At 35.1% G+C, this 21,268-nt stretch overlaps 2 protein-coding genes and 2 long non-coding RNA genes across 5 annotated transcripts; 3 read left to right on the top strand and 1 right to left on the bottom strand.

Annotated features, from left to right (window-relative positions):
- Positions 1–1,552: 1,552 nt before the first annotated feature.
- LOC130734095 (rhodanese-like domain-containing protein 7) lies at positions 1,553–5,525 on the top strand. Its single transcript, XM_057586402.1, has 5 exons — positions 1,553–1,967; positions 2,561–2,821; positions 2,976–3,074; positions 3,663–3,953; positions 4,871–5,525. The coding sequence occupies exons 1-5, from the start codon at positions 1,569–1,571 to the stop codon at positions 5,249–5,251; spliced, it is 1,431 nt and encodes a 476-aa protein (XP_057442385.1). The 5' UTR covers positions 1,553–1,568; the 3' UTR covers positions 5,252–5,525.
- Positions 5,526–6,104: 579 nt separating this feature from the next.
- On the bottom strand, positions 6,105–7,082 carry LOC130731702 (uncharacterized). The gene has a single exon (XM_057583957.1). The coding sequence runs from the start codon at positions 7,066–7,068 to the stop codon at positions 6,391–6,393; it is 678 nt and encodes a 225-aa protein (XP_057439940.1). The 5' UTR covers positions 7,069–7,082; the 3' UTR covers positions 6,105–6,390.
- A 3,055-nt stretch (positions 7,083–10,137) lies between these two features.
- On the top strand, positions 10,138–13,074 carry LOC130731701 (uncharacterized). 2 transcript variants are annotated; one of them, XR_009016786.1, is made up of 4 exons: positions 10,138–10,637; positions 11,300–11,335; positions 12,227–12,323; positions 13,034–13,074. It is a non-coding gene; the product is annotated as an uncharacterized LOC130731701 (long non-coding RNA). The 2 variants fall into 2 exon arrangements; XR_009016785.1 differs by lacking the exon at positions 13,034–13,074 and having other exon boundaries at positions 12,227–12,614.
- A 217-nt stretch (positions 13,075–13,291) lies between these two features.
- On the top strand, positions 13,292–14,751 carry LOC130731700 (uncharacterized). The gene is made up of 2 exons (XR_009016784.1): positions 13,292–13,376; positions 14,417–14,751. It is a non-coding gene; the product is annotated as an uncharacterized LOC130731700 (long non-coding RNA).
- The last annotated feature ends 6,517 nt before the right edge of the window (positions 14,752–21,268 follow it).

Below are 21,268 nucleotides of genomic sequence, written 5' to 3'. Positions count from 1 at the left end.
TAAGCAAATAAAATATATTATTGTGTGCTTAGTTTGTTGTCTTGCATTTTAAGTTAAGAAAATAAAATATATTATTGTGGGCTTAGTTTCTTTTCTTCCATTTGAAGTTAATAAAATAAAATAAATTATTGTGTATATTTTTTTAAAAAAATATTAAATTGTTAAGTGTTTTAATTTAATTTACGTTAAAAAAATATTACGTTAATTTAATTTAATTTAAAAAAATAAAAAAAACATTAAATTAAATTAAATTGATAATAGTTTATTTAATTTAATTTTTACCAAAAATTTTAATTTTATGAAATCATAAAAAGAAAAATATAAAATTAAATCAAAATATGAAATAAAAAAAAGTGGTGGGGTAAGGGGTAGGGTGTTGAATGAAAAACTATTGGAGTGGGTAAAAGTTGAATGAAGTGTTGAACTGGAGAGAGAAGGTGATGTGGAGTGTTGGGAAGAGAAAAAGTGGAGTGTTGAGGGTGTTGAATGTTGAAACCATTGGAGATGTTCTTAGAGAACGTTGTGGTTTGCAAAGTTGTAAGGGGAGACATGTATTTATATGTGTGTGAAGGTGGGTGGGAAAAGGGGATTCGAGTGTGGTAGCTGAAGGTCACATTTTCATTCAACAAGTCATTTCTTTCTTTGGCCAATGGCTGGCTGCGCAGTCAATCAGCTTAGGGTGTTTGATGAAAAATGACCAAACGACTTTTATGTTTTAAGACCCCTCTGCCTCATTTTTTTTTCATTGACTAAAAGTAGCCATTGTAAAAAAAGACTCGTTGTAAAATATAGTCGTTGTCAAAAGAATCGTCAAAAGTAACTATTGTAAAAAAGAGCCGTTTGCAAAATATAGTAGTTGTAAAATGAATCGTTGTCAAAAGTAACCATTGTAAAATATAGCCGTTGTAAACAGAACTGTTGTCAAAATTCCCCTTATTTGTACATACCTCATTTCGTCTCAATGTGTAATATTCTTTCGTTCTCTCATTTTTTGTCATATCAAATTACACTAATATTTTCTCATCGTGTTAGGTTTCTATACGTCAAATAATGAGTTCAAACAATTTACCCAACTTTGATACTCTTTTTTATGAGTGTTTAGATGATTTTATTCATGACACCACCATAGAAGATCATTTGAGGTTAGAACTTGAGAGAGAACAACAATCCAACCACATTGTTAGGTCCAGACGAAGATGAAGAGTGATAGTGCGATCTCTTGAAGAAGGGCACATTCGACTGCTCAATGACTAAATCTTTAAAAATCCTCTACACAAAAACTCAATTCCGACAAAGGCTTTGAATGCGAAAGCATTTGGTCCTATTCTTGCTTTTACGACATTCTTGGTAAGAAGAGCACATCAGCTTCAAAGACACATTCAATTACCAACTTCAAGCATACTTGGTGGAACATATTTGGAAACGTTTCAAAAATGAGAATAATGAAAATTAATCATAATATTATGTATTTCATTTAAAATGGATTGTTATTTATTTTTCATTTGGGCCATAAAACCCGGGTCCCAATAAGGCATGTTTGTTCACCTCAAAGAAAATAAAAAGAAAAAATGGAACCACATCCAAACGCGGCCTCCATGCTCAGAAGGAGCATTACACCTTCTCCACCGCCATTACTGTCCCTCAGTACGAGGATGCTGTCGCCGTCACCACCATCACCGTCTTCTTCCGCCGCCGCCCCCTCCTCCGAATCGAAACTACCCTTCTCTTCTCGAAACCCCAAATCCTCATTCCCTCACTTCCCTCTCTTCTCCAACGCTCACTCTCTTCAAAGCATGACTCTCTCCAAGTGCTTCTCTCATTCTGGACCCGCCAATCCCATCCCCATTTCGGGCACACCCGAACCCGAATCTGCTCACTCTCTTGTCGTGGTTTCCTTCTACAAGTTCGCGGATTTCCCTGACCATGCCCTTATGCGAAACCCCTTGAAGCAACTCTGTGAAAAACTGGTACTTAACTGTTCTTTCTATTCTCTTTTTCACATTCAAGAAGTTCAGCAATTAGTTAACAGTAATTTTGATGCATACCATTTGTGCATAAATTTTAGTATAATGAGAGTTATGCATGTTTACAATTTATATTATGAACTGGGCATCTTTCCTTTTCATCATAGGTGAAATGTTTAGATTATAGTATATGGCAAGGTTTTTAAATTGCAATTTTAGTTGCTGTTGTGATGTGCTTATTGTGAGTTTGTGACCTCTTGTGGCCCAACTGTGTTGTGGTTAATGGTTATTGGGGTGCATCAGGTGATGTAGTTTTCGATTTGAGACTTTGAGTCAGTTTGGATACGGACTTATTGGAGCTTAGAAAAAGCACTAGATAAGCTTCAATAAGTGCTCTTTTGTTTGCATCCGAATGTGTTGTTTGATTTATAAAGTACAATAATAATTATCAAGTCCTTTCCCACTAGATGAGTCTGCTATGTAAATTGCATGATGCCATGGTGCCCTGTCATAGAAAAATACATTGAGGACTAATTTGAGCTGCTTGTGGCTTTATACTGTGTTAGTTCGTGTCTCACCAATCTGATGCTGCTCAGCGTGTTTCAGGTGGTATTATTCTTGCTCCTGAAGGGATCAATGGCAGCATATGTGGCACGCGGGAGGCGGTGGAGGAAGTTCTTGCATTTGTGCAAAGTGATGATCGTTTGAAGGGGCTAAGACGTCTTGAATCGCCGGTCAGTCCTGAGGAGGAAGCCATCCATAGTGGTCAACATGGACATAGTGCCAGTTCTCCTCTTGCTGCAGGGGAAGATGCACCCTTTCGATGGGATCATGTCAGGGTTAAGTTGAAGAAAGAGGTAGAGTTCACATTGCCAAGAGAATTAACTGCTTCATTATATTAACTTTGTGGATATTGTATACAAAAAACTTAACTAGGTTGAATTTTGAGGTGATTTCCTAGCACCTGCCATTTTTCTTATGTTTTTGTTTTATTGCATGTTGACATGGCAGATTGTCACACTTGGGATGCCTGCCGTATCACCTATTGAAAAGGTTGGAAAGTATGTCAGCCCAAAAGAATGGAATGATTTGATTAGCGATCCAGATACAGTGAGTTTCTAATTTCCTACTATCATTGTTCTCTCTTCATTATGGGGCTTTGTCCTTTATGTGATCTTATAAGCTGTGGGAATTTGAGATATAAAACTTGATTAGCTTATGTTGTTTGGATTCTATTGAATATTTAAGCTGCTCCAAGTCTATGCATTCTATTCTGTTTGTTTATATTGCTGGAAAATGGATTCAACTGTACAATGCAGCTTTGACATGGTTTTCTAGCTAAAAATGGGAATAAACTCTTGTAATATCCCAAAAAAGTTATATTGGGTTTTTAGAATTTAGACTTCTGCTTTTTAGTTGATCATATTTTTTTTTTAAAGATGTAGAGATAATTTGTTGAATTATTACTTTTACCAAGTTGTAATTTAGTTCTGGCTATCACCACTATATGTAAGGATTGAAAATTGTTTGTCCTGTGAGGTTGAATAAAAGTTTAGATAATTCATTTCTTATGCACATGATGGTGAAAATATGTAGTTAATTTCATATGTATCAAGTTGGAAGGAAAGAGACATGGTACTGGTATTGTATATACCAAAAATGCATAATTCTCATTGCTATAGTCATCTTTGTGTGTAGGTGGTAATTGATGTGCGGAATAATTACGAAACCAGAATAGGAAAGTTTAAAGGAGCAGTTGATCCGTGTACTACATCATTCCGTGAATTCCCATCTTGGGTGGAGGAGCGCTTCCAGATTAACAGAACAGATGCTGAGCATCCGAAAGTTAATGTAAACAATGCAGCTGAAGATGCTGAAAAAGAAATGGAGAATCCAAAACAACATCTGCCACGTATTGCAATGTATTGCACTGGAGGTATTCGATGTGAGAAAGCTTCAAGTCTACTTCTCAGCAATGGTTTTAAAGAGGTGAGTATCCCTTTAAATTTTATTTTATTCTGCACAGCAAAATTTATTAAAAACTTATCTGAGCTTTTTTTGCAAAAAATTCTACAATAATTCTCGTGATCTATTAATATCTCAAGCGGATTTCTGGTTTGGAATTCGGTACCATTGCCAAGACCTATAAAAAACTCCAAGGAAGCAAAAGAAGCCTTGCTCTTTTAAATCATGCCAAATGTTTAGATATTCTGATAATGCTAATCAATTTCAGTCTCGTTCATATAGTAAGCTTTTGCCCCAGAAAATGTTGAGATGGAAGTAATTTGGCTGATCTTAGAATTGATAATGGAAACTTTTTCAAACAAAAGAACACTTTGCTTTTCAATGCAGTAACCATTTAAAATTTTTTTACCACCGTTTATGTTTCTGGTGTTACCTCTTTATTTATTCTTTGTAACTAAAAAGGAACTGATAAAAGCAGGGTCAAAGTGCTTCCCACTCTAATCTTCTGGCCCATTATTTTCTTTGCATGGGCAAGGCATTATGATGAGGTTGTGTGTAAAACTTATCAAAGATTCAAATTTCAGATTTCTTGAATACAAGATTGACCCTGGACATTAGATCATAGCTGGCGGGCTTGTAATGCGTGGAAAAGGGGAAGATGCGTTTTCTCCTATTAAACCACTGCACTTACTGTTTTTTCAAATGTGCTATTTGATCACATTATCCAGTACACTTTTTGTTTTTTCAAATGTGCATTTGATCATAATATCCACCATCATCACCTTCCGAGTATTCACTGACTCTTGTAGTGTTGTTGATATCTTATAAACAAGTTGACACCAATATACTGCTTGTATGAGCATAAACTTCGCTGTAGTAGTTACAATTTTTTAGTGGTGTAATATATGATTTATCATATTTCTATGAAAAATGTTTGCTAGGTTTATCATCTAGAAGGTGGAATTCTCAAATATCTGGAGGAGGTTCCAGAGACTCAGAGCCTTTGGGAGGGAGAGTGCTTTGTTTTTGACAAGCGAGTTTCTGTGGAGCATGGTTTGGTTCAAGGAAATTTCAAGCTCTGCTATGGTTGTAAGCAGCCTGTGAGTGATGTTGACATGGAAGCCCCTGAATATGAATATGGAGTCTCTTGTCCTTACTGTTTTGCACTGAAATCAGATGAAGAGAAGGAGAGGGCTCGAGCGCGACAACAACAGTTTGAGAGATGGGGAATCATAGGTGGTCCAGATAAGGGTCGCCGGCCGGCAGCACGTGAATCGGATAGTGCTAGCAGGAAACCAAACCAGCTTTCACGTTCTGTTTAAAGCAGTCAGGCAAGGAAAATTAAGTGTTTCTTTCAGTATCTGTTTTGGACAAAAGTTTACCCTTCTCTTTAGTCCTGCTCCCCACTTTAATGTGTCCGGCGTGCTTGGAACTAGAGATGTATGTTTAACTTTGAATATGATTAGTTGTTATAGGAACCTTTTGGTGTCCAGTTTCTTGAGAAAAGATCACCACTTTTGACATTCCATGACTATTGAAACCTGAAAGAAATTCTATTAATACATTTTTCGGCACTTTCTTCATTATTGAATGAAATCTCATGTGCAACTCACAATGTTCTCCTCTGGTTTTAAGTTTTATTCCTCAATGACACAAAACAGGACTACCTGGTTGCATTCTAATTAGCAAACCCGCAAGATTAGGACACAAAGTAGTATCTCTAATTTGGAGTTGCTATGCTTAATATTTCCAAATCAGAGATATTAATATATTATTAGCGGCTTTTAATATTAGCGTCGGCTTTTGACTCCCTAATCATTGATTTTCTTGTGATGTTTGGTTTAAAAGACACTCCAGAAATGTGACTTATAAATAAAAACCTAATATATTTCATTGCATAATTTTTTTTTTGATAGGCAAATATTTCATTGCATAAGTGTATTCTCCAAATTGAATACCTTCTTCTCTTTATTTTATAATCATAAAGACAGCAAATTCATGTACATATAGATGATTCTCCAATTCCAGATGTTGTTTGCTTTTCAGTTATGTCTCTAGACAAATATTTTGATATCGAGATATAATTGTCCTTTTGTCATCGAGTTGTCAGACAAGTAGACAATATGTCTAGAAATCACTATTTTACACTTCTACTCCTCAATGATACAAAAATAATTGCATCAATATTTTCCTCTTGTTTCAACTTTACACTTCTATTCCTCAATGATACAAAAATAGAATTCACTTGATTGCATCCTTATTAGCTGAACCCCCAACAAAATGAGTACATCAGTTTCTCAATCTCGAATAAGAAAAGGACAAAAAAATAAACTGGCTCTGAGTAATATGTTAGTAACATAGCACAACATCTACATTCTACAATACAATATGTCACTCTGATTCAACATTCTTTGATACAACTTTGTCACAATTTATATGAGCAAAACAATGTCTATTTGGACTATGGAGGTGACTGTTGAGCAAAAACATCATCATCATCATCATCATCATTGTTCACTTCCTCCTTGAGAGCTTGGAACACTTTTGAGCTGGTATCAAATATGTGAGCCCTTCTATTGTAATCTGTAGGCTCTTTTCCCACATCCTCACCCATTATTGCTTCCTTTTCCAAACACTCCAACAGCTCCACCACCTCTTCCCTTTCCCCACACTTGTGCCTAAACCTCCCAATCCCGTTCTCCTCATCATCTTCTTGTGTCTTAATCTCAGCTTCAGGTTCTCTCTCCAAACCCCAATTCGCACATCCTACAACAAACCCATCATTCTTCTTCCGATTCTGCACAGCACAACCTGCATAATGGTTGAAGCTCAAATCTCTCACCAGTGGTTTCACTTTCAGTGTGAAACTACAAGGATAGACAACATTTTTTTGACATGAAATGAGAGGATGATTACAATTTCTCAAAGAAGGAGAAGAATAGAACATGTGGGTATCAGCAACATAAGAAGAAACCCCTTTCATGATTGATTCAATTCTGAATGGTTGTGCTGAGATATGCATTGGGGGTGGAAGTTTGTGATTTTGTGTGTGTATATATATATACGAGCTTTGAAGCAGAGCAGTGGCTACACGAGCGTTCCACGTGTCAGCCGCATGCTCGTGATGTACACGTGACATGTTCTTAGCGCTGGAACAGTATTCGAGATCATCGAAGGATGTCCTCCACGTGGCAATCAGGGGAAACGTGGAAACCGCACGTGTTGAAAAGATTGATGACAGTACGTAGTTGACTAGTTGGACGCAAATGTGTTTTTGTTAGTGCTCACTAGGGTGGACAACTTTCTTTTTAGTCCACCGGTGGACCACTGTTAATTACCATTAGATCTTTAAATCTAGGAATATTCCTTAGATGGATGACTAGGATTGAAAGGATGCTAAAAGGATAAAAATGTAATATTCTTTCTTTTATTAATTAAAAGATAAAACAAAAATAATGATTTTTCAGATTTCATCAAAACAGCATCATCAAAACAATATCTTCATTCTTCAACAATCAACGTCTTCATCATCTCCACCTTCAGCTTTACATGTGATGTTCTTAAATTAAGTGGATCTGCAAATTCAATTGATTGTTCTTTGAGTCCACCATAAAAAGGATGAGATCGAAGCTTTGTGTTCCTAGATCTGTAAATGGGCACAACGTGATAAATTTGGAGTTGATATGAAAACTTTTCCGTCAAAGTTCACATCTTTGACATCTAGCTCTGGATTTAAATTTGTGTAAATTGAGAGATGTGATTTTTGTTGATGGGTTTGCATCTTGAAGCTCCAAGAAAAAAGAACAGTGGTGACAGCTTGAAGTTCTATAAATAAAAAATTTAAAAAATAGGACCCCAAACTACTCAGAAAGGGGGAAACGTATGAGAGAGGAAGGAAAGAGAGATGGAAGGCATGGTGACAAAGTACCTTGGCGGCGGCGGTGGTGCGATGAAGACAAAGCAGCTCAAACGAAATCAACATCTTCTTTATTATTTTGACATATTTTAATATATTGTGAATTACTGAAATAGCCATGATGCTCGGGTGGACCAATTTTTAAAAGGTCCACCTTAGTGGGCACCGTTTTTGTTAGATGTTGTCTTCTAATAAGAGGTAATTGTTGTGTTGACACTTGACACAAACCTAAATCATTAGCATGTCTAAATCACCACGACCACGAGGATAACTTCACCCTACTTTAGTAGGTTAATAGGAGCCAATTTGGATTACTCAACTGATTGTCTTGGCTAATTCTTATTTTCCCTCTTCATAGGTTGAGGATTTAATTTTAAAGTCTTATATGCAATAAAATCTCACTTTGTGAATAATTCTTCTTAAGAAGGCCCTTAACGCTCTTCCAGTGGAGCCATATTAACACAACCCGAACCCAGAAATGTTAATATATCAAATATATTAACATGTCTATATTTTAAGAAAAATATAAATAAATAAAAAAATAGTTTCCAATAAAATAGAATAAATTATCTTAAAGACAAATATTTTATAAATGAAATTTATGTACTGTTATTTTCTTTAAAGTTATAAAAATGTTAATATTTATTAGAAAATTTCTTGCCATAATAAATATAATTTTTAATTACACTTTTATCCCTCAAAATTAGACTTTGTCTGATTTTATTTCTTTTAGCTAATTAAGTTTGCATAATTTTTCAAACAAGCAAATTCTTCAAACAAATAAATATTTTATGATCTCCAATTCCACTCCCCTGCTCCTAAGCCAAGAGAGGCGGTATGGTCTCCACCTGAGGTTGGGGCGTACAAATGCAATGTAGATGGTGCCTCCAAAGGAAACCCAGAGCCAAGTGGGGTGGGCAAGCTAATTAGGAATTCCGAAAGGAAAAGAGTGGGATATTTTGCTCTGAATGCAGGGGTGGGGTGGGCTTATGAGGCCGAAATTAAAGCCATCCTAAATGGCCTCATTTTCTGCCAACAGTTCCTATTGAAGAACGGTGTCATCAAAAGCGATTCCACTACAGCTGTGGGATGGGTGTGTTCAAGAGCTAACAGGCCTTGGAGGTTGTTGAACGAGTTGAATGAAACTGATTACTTGATGAGGGAAGTTAACTGTTTGGGTGTTAAACACATATACCGGGAAAGCGACTCCTTGGCAGATTATCTAGCCAATAAAGGGGGAGTTGAGTTTGGCACCCCACCTATGGGCTTGGCACCCCACTTTATCAAATACGGAATTTAAAGTTCCGTATTCTCCATATTGAATACGGAACTTAAAATTCCGTACTGTATTTAAGCATGCGTGTCACATTTTCAACCACTCATTATATACTAAAACAGATACGAAATTTTATTTTCCGTATTGATACGCAACTTTAAATTTCGTATTTAATAAAGTGGGGTGCAAAACCTAAGGGGTGGGGCTCCAAACCCAATTCCCCAATAAAGGGTGTGGGCGTAGGAAACCTCTTTGGGTCCTTCAGGAGGATGCTAGGAACAGAGTTTTGGTGCCATAGATGGTGCAACTCCTTGGGTTGTTGCTGACATTGGGTGTGAGGGGCCTTCGGAGCGGTTTGGGTTCTGCCAACACTCTTCTTCTCTTTTCGTTCCCAGTCATATATGGTTACAAAACAGGCCTGCGGGGCCATTCATTTGGTTTTACTGTAAAGGTCATGTAGGCTTAGCTATTGCAGTGCCAAAGTGGTGGGGATCTATTTCTGCTTAATGTGTACTAGGGGCTGCGAGTTTAGTATGTGCTACTCATTTGGCTCGATGTAATTGGGTCCTTGACCCTACCTTTTAATTCAATATATTTGATCTAGAAAAAACAAATATTTTATGATTGCTTTTAAGATATAATCAATATATATATTAAAACAGCAAGGGTTATGAGAACCCAATGCTGAGTTGTCAGCTTCTCATGCATTCTGCTCTCTGGTGCATTCTTAAGGTTAGTGGATTTCCTACGTGGCTCTCTCTCCTTTCTTCCCTCCTTTCCTTGATTATGTGTCATTCTCTCCTTTCTTCTTATTTTCCAGTCAGCTTTCATGTGGCACTCATTCACCAATCACGTTGCATGCTTTGCTAACTGTGAAAATTTGTCATTTATCACTTGGACAGGAAGCATCTCAAAAGAGTGCATTTTCCAATTCCTTTTTTAAATGCTTCACACATACCACAGAAGCATGCAAGCCTTCATAATTATTTTTTCCCTATTCAAATTCATCTCTTCCATCAATGGCCAATCAAATTTCTTCACTCCCACTTCCCTTCTGCAGATTTCGTGTCCCAAGGAAGGCTCTGCACAGCTCCCATGAACATGTGAATTTCAAGATTAAAATTTTGTGGCTCTCTAATCTGCCCAACCACTTTATCCAGCTTATTCACATACTCCTATGAATTATTATCAAAATTTCTTTTTCAACTAGCTCTATTCACCCTCCGGTCTCTCCCAACTTGCTTTCTAGGTCTCATCTCCTCCACGACCTCCTCCCTCGCCTAGCTTCCCCACGCTAAGACTCACCTTCTCTGACCTCCTATGCTCCCAGCCCGAACCAGAACCTGCGATCCGCACCGCCCCGTCCCCTTCAGCTTCCTCTCCCACCAGCGTTTCGAAGGAGGAGGAGTACTTTATCTCCAAGGTCTGCGATCCGCACCGCCACCGTCCCCTTCGGCACCATTTCCAGGCCAAGACTTCGCCAGTCTTACTGCATGATGGTCACTGCTCTTCGCAAGTAATCCCCTCTTCCCTCTCCTCCCTCCTATCTTTTATAGGGTTTTCTAATTTTCTTCATTTGATTTCTCCTTTTCATCCCTCCCTCTCTGTAGAAACCATTTTCTTTTTTTTGCTGATTTTGTTACAATTTTGTGTTCGGATAAATGTCATATTGGAAATTTGGGACTTCTTTAGAAGAATCAGTTCTTTATTGGTGTTTTTTTAGGCTGGAGAAACATGAGGTTCTTTCAGATCATGAAGAACTATACGTTACATTCAGCTGATTGATTTTTGGAACTTTTGTTCTGTTTCTGATATGAATTGTTAATGGGTGCAGATGCTTTAAATTTCAAGGTATTTGCACAAGTCATTGGCTACCAAGTTGTATTGATGGCAATAGAATATCTTAAATATGAGACAGTGACGTTGTATTGTTTTTTGTTCTAATTCCCATATCCACTGTTTTGTGCTCAATTTCCTATATTTTGTACCCCTATATTTTCACATCTGGCTCTTTTTCCTGATATGAGTTTATTCATACAATGTTGTTCATGTCTTCTGTTCCAATTTTCATTGTTTTATGGCATCTGGATTTTTATATTTTGGTTTTTCTACTAATTATTGGCTGATCCTGTTGAAACCTGAGTTAACAAGCTCATCTTTGGTGTTGACATGTCATAGAGTCCAGCTACTGTTTATAGACGCATTATACCCCAGGTGAGCTCATACATGGGTCGAGAAATCTGCTTTCTTTCCTATAGATAGTTGCTAATGCAATTTGGTGCTTTTATTTTTCTTTTTCTGAGCAACTCATTTGCTGCTCAAATGTCACAATTTGAGTTTTCTATGTAGTTTTGATCATGCCATTTTGATTACTTTCTGAAGGTCATTTGAGCAGCACATAGGAAATGCTTTTGGAAACTCTAATGGGTGTCATAAATTGGAAAGGACCATTATTTTGTTTTAAACTTTAATTATGGTACCAAAATCCAAGCTTATGGTTCTAGAAGATTATTTGGTAAAACTGACCAATATATATCTATTAATGGTCCTTTGTGATGTTAAACAAAAAGGAATAACATGATGTTATATGCATACTGGTGTGATAAGGATAAATGCTTGCTGCTCAAGCAGTTGTAAGTCACATGTTAGGATGTAACATAAGAGTAAATTACTTAGCTACTGCTAGGTTAGTTAGGGATTATTACAGTATTTAGTTAGTACTAGGAGGGAATTAGCTATAAATAGAGGGAAATAAAATTAGAGGGATAATTTCATGGTTATTTTAATTACTGTAATTTTCCTTCAGAAGAAGAGAGAAAGAGGTAAAGGCCATCAACCTAATGTTCCTTTTTTATGTCATTTTCATCTTCTTAAAAGAGCACGGGTTATGAGAACCATTTTTTGATGTGTCACTTCCTCATGCATTCTGGTCTCATTCAATCTCACTGCCTCTTAATACTGGTGTCCCCCTTCTCATGAACTTAGCTAATGTTCACTTTTTGAAGGTGTAACTGCTCATGTTGATAAAATTAGCCAATAAACTTCGTAACATTAAATTGTGGCATTAAATTGTAACTAAATGGAGTTTCTTTTGAAATTTTGCAGGTCAGTATATGGGTATTAGGAGCAGCGCTGAATGATTGGTGAAAGTCATGCAGACGAGCAAGAGGATTGAGGAGAATAAGAGAACATGCATGCAAGGGTGCAATGAGTTTATATCTATCTATATCTTTTTTTCTTTTCTAATATAGCCTTCTAATTAATATCAATACATTGTCATGCCAAATACTGCATTAGAGAACAAATGTGCCCCATAGTCTTAATTCTGCGTTTTTGCTTATTTTATGCCAAATACTGCATGCGCCGCATTCACTTTGGTTTTATTAGAGATGCCAACTTAAATTACTTCTGTCAGTTTTATAGTATTATTATCTGCAATCAGAATTAGTTTAACTTGCCTGATATTAATTCAACTGCATGTTTGACATTTGAAGATCTAACTTTGACCATCAACTCCAATGAGCTCTTTTGTTGGTTTTGCTGATTGATTTTTAAGATGAAAGAGGTCTTGGAGACACGGGGGGGGGGGGGGGGCAGAGATTCATTTCTATTATGAAAGTATATTAGAAACAAAGTTATGATGGTTAAGCTCAAGCAGTTTCTATGAGTGATCTTTGATTGAAAGGGACTTATTGTTCATTTTGCAGAAAAACTATAAGGATTGGATTTGAAGGCAATGGTACTATAGTTCTTCAATTATTGGTGTTAGTTTTGAAAGTGTGTTTTTCAATTCTTTGCCATGTTTTCTGTTACACACATTAATGTTCCATGTTGGTTGCCTATCTCATGTTATATAAACTCAGGTTAGCAAGATTGTTTAATATTACTAATTTCTTTGTTTTTGTTCTGCAGAGTATGAGATTGATTGAAAAGAGGTCATTTTCTGAAACTGGGCATTCAAGGGGGGGGGGGGGGGGGGGTTTGAGTGATTTGGTTACCGTGGTATTTGGAGTGGATGCCATTATAGAGGAATAGAGAGCAACTGCGACAGAAATCTTGGGTGAGAAAGGGTTGCAATATGTATTAACTACATTTTTCTTTTTGTAGAACTTATTTTTGGACTTGAATTTTTTATGGAAACCATTTTTTATTCTTGGTGTTAAATTTACAGGTTATATACTAAAGGGGGCTTGACTAAGGGGAGACTTTAAATAGCAAGTGTAGTTAAGCATATAAAGGACGCATTCAATTTCAGGTGTGGTATCGTTTCTTTTTTTCTGGACTAGAAGTGTACCTTGCTTTATTTTGAATGCTTAACTAAATTCACTTCAGATATTCTGCTTCCTTTTGTTTTCAATGCTCAGGTATTGAAAACTGAGAAAGAAAGGCTTTAGATATGCAATTCTAAAAAAAAGACTTGAAGCTTTTCAAGTTGTCTTTTTCTTCAGTATAGTGAACGATGAGGGGAAAAATGTATTACAGAAGCTTTGAATGTACAAGTGCATGTTGTTATACATGTCAACTTGCAAGATGTTGTAACTGAATACAACTAAGTGAATGATAAATTTTCCCCAATTAATTTGACTATGTTAATATTTGAAAAGATATATAAGTCATTTGTTCTCCACGATAACAATAGAGTTTTTAACTATGCAGAGGACCTTTATGAAGATTTATGCTAGAGGGTACAAAGACTTAACATGAATGAGTTTAACATGAATGAGTTTAGTGGACCAACTTGGACTGATTCTTTGAAGAAGTCTTAACTTGAATGCATTTATATCATTCTTAATCTTCCCATTTTTCAAGGTGTGTGATGAAACTGCATTGTTACGGGAAAATGATTTGAAAGATTTCTATAAAAATCAGGTCTGGCGCTTCATGATGGCCATAGTTCTAGAGAAATCTTAAAATTTTCAATGGACAAATGAAAATAATTGAGTAAACTGAAGTATTTTGATTTAAATCTCTATTTCCTACTCAACTCTAATCTCATTCATTCATCACTTAACTGATATAAGCAAATTAATGGCAGGGGTCTTGAATGATGCTTAAGATGGATAGAGTCATACAGAGTCCATGACTTTTAAAATGGCCTCAGTTATAGCTTTTGCTTTTGTATCTATAAAGAGTTCATATTTAGCTTTCTCAATTTCTTGTGATATCATGTCTTCAACGTAAATTGCTAGATATAATTTACGCCTTTCATTTTTATCTTCTGTTCATTTTTAAAACCTGTCTTGGAACTAATCTTTAATTCTTTATTGATATGATTGTAGTTTTCTCTTATTCCAGAGTACAAGTGATGTCACTTCCAGACTCATCTCAATATCAATAAGAGAAGGAATGAATAACAAAATGACAATCTTGCAAGCAATATGAGATGAAGATTATAAGAGCCAATTATATAGTCATCTTTTGAAGAGAATACATTCTATTCAGCTCTATGTAGTCCTTTTTGTAGAGTTAGGGGACTTTGATAGGTGGTTTATGGTGTGGATTTTCATGGTTAAAGGAAATGTCAATTCTCTTTTTCGTCCACTCTCTTATCTAATAGTATGTTCTGGATATTTTATGTTGCGGGTTCTAATATTTTACTTGCTAGAGTAAGACATAAATTTTCCAGTGTATCCTAATAAGCGAAAATAGGGTTTCTTATGTCACTACGAGATGCTTCTCTCCTTATGTTTAGTATTTCTTTTGGAAAAGCACTCCATTGTGCCTTGGTTGAGAACCAATAACACCTAGACGGTGGAAATAAAATCACTGTTGTTTACTGTTGTATGAGTTAATTTGTTTATAGACTGTGGAAATAAAAGCATGTCCTTGCTGCATATTTAATCTTATTAGTTTTTAATGTGATTGTGTTACAATTAAACTTTGTGATGCCATGGGCCATTCTTTTCCTTTAGCATGGGAACATAGGTTTTGGAAGAGCTTATTTGATAGCATAAACTCTTATGTCAATGTTTGGAGGGCTTAAGCAAATTGCTTATGACCTATTATAAGTTGTTTTGAGCTCATTTTAGCTTATGAAAAAGAGTTTATGTTTATATATAACTTATTTTCAATTTATTTCAATCATTTTTTTAAAATAGTTTATGAATAAGCGCTTAATTAAGTTGTTTTCCCACACGGGGCCTGATTCCATCACTTTGTAGTTGTAACATTAAGGATTCCATTGAGTTCAAAAAACATTATGATTCCATAAAAAAGATAAGGTTTTAGTGGACAACAAATTGAGAGGAATTTACCATGAAGATAAGCATTGTTGGTTTTTCAAGTTATTTCTTCCAAAAAGGATTGCACCAATTTTATATATACAAGTAAGATAATTTGATGATGAAAATATGTCGTGCGGAGATTAGAAGACATTAATACTTATATAATTATTATTTATATTTAAATTACAAGGTTAAAGCTCGGGGAGGAAAATTTTACAAGAAAATACTTTCATATAAAAATAAATAAATAATAAGTTTTAATAAGATTTTATCAATTTGCAATATATTTTCATGCTAAATTTGTACTATATAAAAATATAATCCTCTTGCATTTTTTTTATAGAAATAACAAGGGTAAAAACTCTCACGAAGAGGAACATTTGAATCACATAATAAATACTTTTCATGGGAGGAATTATTTTACATGGGAATTTCATTTTAAATTTATAGATAATTGAATTCAATCCGTTTTCAGTAATGGACAAAATATGATCATTTAATTTGATAGTGAGAATAGTATGCGGATTAAAAAAAATAGATATATACTAATAATTTATTTATGCTAAAACATTAAGGTTATGAGCTCCCACGGGGAGGAACATTTTACATAAAAATTTGTTCAGGTTTAGACAAAATATGACGTTCAGGTTTAGACAAAATATGTCCATGAGAAGAGGTATCTTATATGAAAATAATTTAATGTTTTTATTAATGGAAAATAAATTTAATATAATTAGTTTTAGTATTTTTTCATAATTTTAAGAGTGCATATTTATGTGTATAACTATAATAATTTGATAGTGAGAATAATATGAGGATTAAAAAAAATAGATCTATACTATTAATTTATTTATGTTAAAATATTAAGGTTATGAACTCCCACGGGGAGGAACATTTTACATGAAAATTTGTTCAGGTTTAAAAAATATATGATGTTACAAAGTGGGTTGAAAATTCTAATCATCGATGAAGAAGGAAATGTTTCAAACAGAACCCGTAATGTTGTGTATAAAGAAGTATTTGAAAATATTTGGCAAGTGAAAGGTATGTAGTACAACAACAGTTAATTTTTTTTTAATATAACCCTAATCTGACTGTGACTGTGATCAGTTGTTGGCAGTTTGCTTCATGTCTCAGAGGTGACTGTATTTTTCATTATCTAATTATTTCCAAGATATATCAGGTCTGTTTAAACTTGGCATCAAATGAATTAATTGTTTTTTGTTGTTAAGCTGAACATAACTCATTGATTTGTTACTTTATTGCAGTGTATGAAACTAAGCTTTTCGATCGCAGCAAGTATGTAGATTAGATTTGTGGTGATCATTCCACATTGTTGGCTGTATTAGGCTGTTGCATTGTTTTCTAAGTTTCAGTTGTACTATGTACATGATCTCACTTATTTTAATTAATTTGAAGTTATTTCATTAATTTAGTTCTTTTTATAAATTTAACTCACAAGACGTTAAAAAAAAAAACTCACAAGTAAATCAACTCGCCGTGCAACGCACGGGTAAAAACACTAGTATAATTTGAAAGTCTAAAAGTAAAAGAATTAGTGAACATTCATAAATTCATAAAAGCCCAACAACAAGCCCATAGTAACCCTAAAAGGTAATGCAAATATGTTAGAGAAGAAAATAAGCCGCCAGCCAGATATTTCTTTCTTGTGCCCTCTGATGACCGGAATTTATATGATGTTTTTAGGGTTTTTCCTTGCTAGTTTTGAGTCTTTTTCTTGTGTTTCATGCATTCTCATGCATTTTTATCTTTATTTGAGTTTTTGTGTAGTTTTAGTAATTATGTAGTTTTATAAGGGTCTTTCTTGCATTTTTATAAAGTTTAGGTCTTGCATGTGTTTTCCATTGAATTGTGAGGATTATTGTGCTTAAAAACCCTTTGAATTTCTTGATATTTTTCCTTGTCTTGGTCCTTAAGTATTTCGGCTGGTAACTCATGAAGAGGGAAGGCCAAAAAGCATGAAGAATTGATGGAAACATTCAAAGGGGGGTTACAAGAAGCTAAAAAGACCATCAGAACGTGTGTCTGGCGTTCAAGCGCCCATGCCTGGCGCCTGCCTTCCAGATGAGGGTTGCCAGCTTCTTCCTAGGGAGCGCTCAAGCGCCCCAGGGCAGCGAGCACTTGAGCGCCCCCGCTCGACCCTTTTGCCTATAAATAGGATTCTAGTCATATTATTTTCTATATTTTCATACTTTGTAAAATTCAGAGGTAGAGGAACATCAATGAGAGATTCATGAGTTCATGTGCATAGGATGATGTGCTTAAATTGACTAGTTGAACAAGGACCCAAAACATCTTCATCTCTGTTTTTCTTATATTTTATCTTAACTACTTCGGCATATGTTTATCTCAATAAAACAAACCTTCAAACTCAAGGCTTAAGCTGAATTCATTCACTCACAATCCCTGTGGTTCGATATTTAAAACCGGGTGGATTCGTACACTTGCGGATTTACCGACACCCTCTTCAACGTTTTCTCTTTGTCAAGGAAGAAAATTAGCAAGTTGCAGTCATCCCCACATACAAGATAGACATTGTATTCCATTTTTCTCTGTTTCTCTACTCCAATATACTTTTATTTCCCCTTCTATTCTGACTTATGTACTCACAAATCTGGTACGGAAAACAATTTTTTTTTACAGAGACTGTGTTGTATGGAATGATTTCGTGAACCGCGTTGAATCGGAGAACCACTGGTTTTCATCCGGTCAACCGGTTTTGACCGAGTTGCAATGGCTTCGGTTTCATTGATGTTCCAAACCGGACACGCCTCCGGTTCCCGATTAAATCGGTCAAACCGGTCGGTCCGGTTTTCAGAACATTGGTAGTAAGTACAAAGTTTAATTTGATTTTATACTATATTTCTACAAAAAAAAAACCTATTCAAACAATAGTAAGATAGCATTTGGTAGACATGTCAGAAAGGGACCGAACGAGACATATGGATTATGTTCCGTATATTTTATGCTTTTAAGGTGGAACAGAACATGACATTAAGCTCCAGGAACAAAACACTTTAATTCCCTAAAAAAGGATGGAACAGAACAGAACAATAATTAAAATATTATATAATGACAAAATTACCCCAAATCTATTCCATCATTTTCCCTAATCAGTACCCTTCCTTTTTTTCTTCTCATCGAGCTTTTCTCCTATCGGTGCTCCACCCATTTTTCTGTCATCCCGCACACACCATTGAAGTAACTCGATTCAATTTTTTGTTTTTGTTTTCATAGGAACACGATTGGTTTGTTCCAAGTTCACGTTGTTTCTCTATTTGTGAAGAAAAAAAATCAATGGTTTCATTGGTTTGTATGAAGACTCAATCAATACATTGAGTGATTGCTACTAATGTAATTTTTCATATTGTTTTTCTCTAATTTCTCTTTTGTGTTTATGTTGTCTACAATATTCAAATTGATAATTTCAATGAACCCTAATTTAATTTTATGCATATTTGAAATAAATTCAAAATATTATAAGGGTATATGTGTAATTAAACTTATGATGATCTTGTTTTGTGCAATGTTTACCAAACACATTGCACATAACATTATTGCTCTGTTCCATTCTATTACGTTATGTTCTATTACCAAATGCTTTTTTTATAGGCAAAGAAATGCATTCATGGGAGTACAAGGGGTACTTAACTCTGTTACCAAACGCTACCGAAGATTTTCAGGATTAATTGAGAGAAAATAAAAGTCCATCGTATTTTTTTTTGCAAAAGACATAAAGTTCAAGGTGGTTTATTTACTCTTTTCTCATTTAATAAATAAATTAGTTAGTGAGCTTTGAGCGGAACATGCTTATAACGGTTTAATGAAATTAAATATTGGAATAACTTCGATAATTAGAATTGAATATTTATTACAAGACTCAATGTCTAAAACACCATAACATATGTGAATGCATAGATACTAGCATCTAAGCCTGTGCTTTGCACGGTTAATGTACTGTTATTAAAAAATTAAAAATATAATTATAAATTAATATATATATTAATGTAAGATTTTGATATATTAATATAAATCAAATAATTATCTGTATTAAGCAATTATCTAGTGTAAAAAAATATAATTGTCTATATATTTTGTGGATATAAACAATGAAATATATCAATCGAAAAACCTATTATTGTGAGATGTGAGAGCATCAAATCGTGAGTGTACAATCATAAACGGGTGGTTGAGATTTAATATCATTTAATCATGTGACTTTTTTAATAAATCATGTGACTTATGTTTTAATCTTGACAATTTATGCTAGATTTAATAGTAACGATTTAATGCTCTTATTTTTCAAAATAAACATTTCTCTCACTTTGATACGCTCATTATCAATCACATTGACTTTTTTTTGGTACATTGAAAAAATAAATTGCACTCTCTAGGAATTGATTCATATACCTCCCACGCCCAACTCATATGTCTCATAGCTCTTACCACTTGAGTTATCGTTCAGGGACTATCAATCATATTGATTAATCTAAATATTAATGTTTTAAATCACTTTACAACATATTTACTATCAAATTTCAATATATATATATATATATATATATATATATATATATATATATATATATATAGGGAGCATATCAGGTGAGAGGAGTGGTTTATGGTGAGAGATGAGAGGATTAATTGGTAACCATCAGATAAAAACGAACGGCTAAGATTTAATTTTCATTTTAAAGAGTCACGTGACATGTTCTTCTTCCTCTCTTGGGTGTCGTTTGTTCTGCTTCCGTCTTCTTCCTATCTCAAATACTTTGTCCATCTTCTCTTCTCTCGTCTCTTTGCCCACATACTTGTAACGATGAAGCAAGGTGCTGGAATTAGAGGGGACGAGCTGCGGCGCTAAGCGGCGGCGGATCTCATAATGGAGGAGGAGAGTGGCGGCAGCTCGCGGCAGACTAGCAGAGCGCGGTGGTGGTTCGCCGGAAACAGAGGAGGTGAGGAGAGTGGCGGTGGCGCGCGACAGACTAGCAGAGCGGGGTGGTGGTTCGCCGGGAACAGAGGAGGTGATGGTGGCTGGTTCAGATCTGAAAATGGAAGATGGCGACGGAGCAAGGGCAGTGGCGACGGCGCACGGTGACAGAGAGAGTTGCGCACGGTGGTCGCGCAACACCGTCTCTCTCGACCAAGAATTGTCTTTTTCTGTATTATAATCAGGGAGGTATTTCAAGCAATTTCTAGGAATAATCCTTTCAACAATTTTCCAAAGTCCAAATCCACCATGGCCAATTAAATTGAAAGATGGTTGAATCGTAGGAACAGATTGAAATCAAAAGGGTGAGAGAAAGTGGGGCGGAGGGTGAGAGAAAGTCGCAGAGAGAAGGAAGAAGACGTAAGGTGTGAGAGAATGAGCATAGATACTCACGTGCATTTCAAAATGAGAAAATAGATCTGAGCCATTTATTTTTATTTGATGGTTACCAATTAATCCTCTCATCTCTCATTATAAACCACTCCTCTCACGTGATATGCTCCCTATATATATATATATATATATATATATATATATATATATATATATATAACAGAAATAAAACCATAATAAAATTGAATACTAACTAAAAGAAAAGAAAACCATAATAAAAGAAAGTTCAAATTCCCTTAAAAATTAATCAGTACCAGCTGCATAGGAATTCATCCATCTAGTTTACCACTTCTTATGCAAACATTTAATAAGACAAACAAAAATGAATTTCCCCCGAAAAAACAAAAAGGAAACAGAACAAAATTTGCAGCTTTGATAAAGAACAAATCGTTTCGCCTTTGCCACAGTAGACAAACTAATAAAAGGCAAGGGTTGTGTAGCATTATACTCCAATTTGAAAATTTTAGGCCCTTCATAGTTTAATAAAATAAATATGCCTTAGATAAATAGTTAATGGAA

Source organism: Lotus japonicus, chromosome 1 (assembly GCF_012489685.1).
Source record: "Lotus japonicus ecotype B-129 chromosome 1, LjGifu_v1.2".
Taxonomy (NCBI): domain Eukaryota; kingdom Viridiplantae; phylum Streptophyta; class Magnoliopsida; order Fabales; family Fabaceae; genus Lotus; species Lotus japonicus.
The sequence above is the reverse complement of the archived record's forward strand: the minus strand, read 5'-3'. Positions and strand labels throughout refer to the sequence as shown.

Coding starts and splice junctions, on each gene's coding strand:
- LOC130734095 (XM_057586402.1), top strand. CDS start 1,569: ATGGAACCACATCCAAACGCGGCCTCCATGCTCAGAAGGAGCATTACA. Junction 2,822..2,975: donor GGGTTAAGTTGAAGAAAGAG/GTAGAGTTCACA, acceptor TTGACATGGCAG/ATTGTCACACTTGGGATGCC. Junction 3,954..4,870: donor TCAGCAATGGTTTTAAAGAG/GTGAGTATCCCT, acceptor AATGTTTGCTAG/GTTTATCATCTAGAAGGTGG.
- LOC130731702 (XM_057583957.1), bottom strand. CDS start 7,068: ATGTCACGTGTACATCACGAGCATGCGGCTGACACGTGGAACGCTCGT.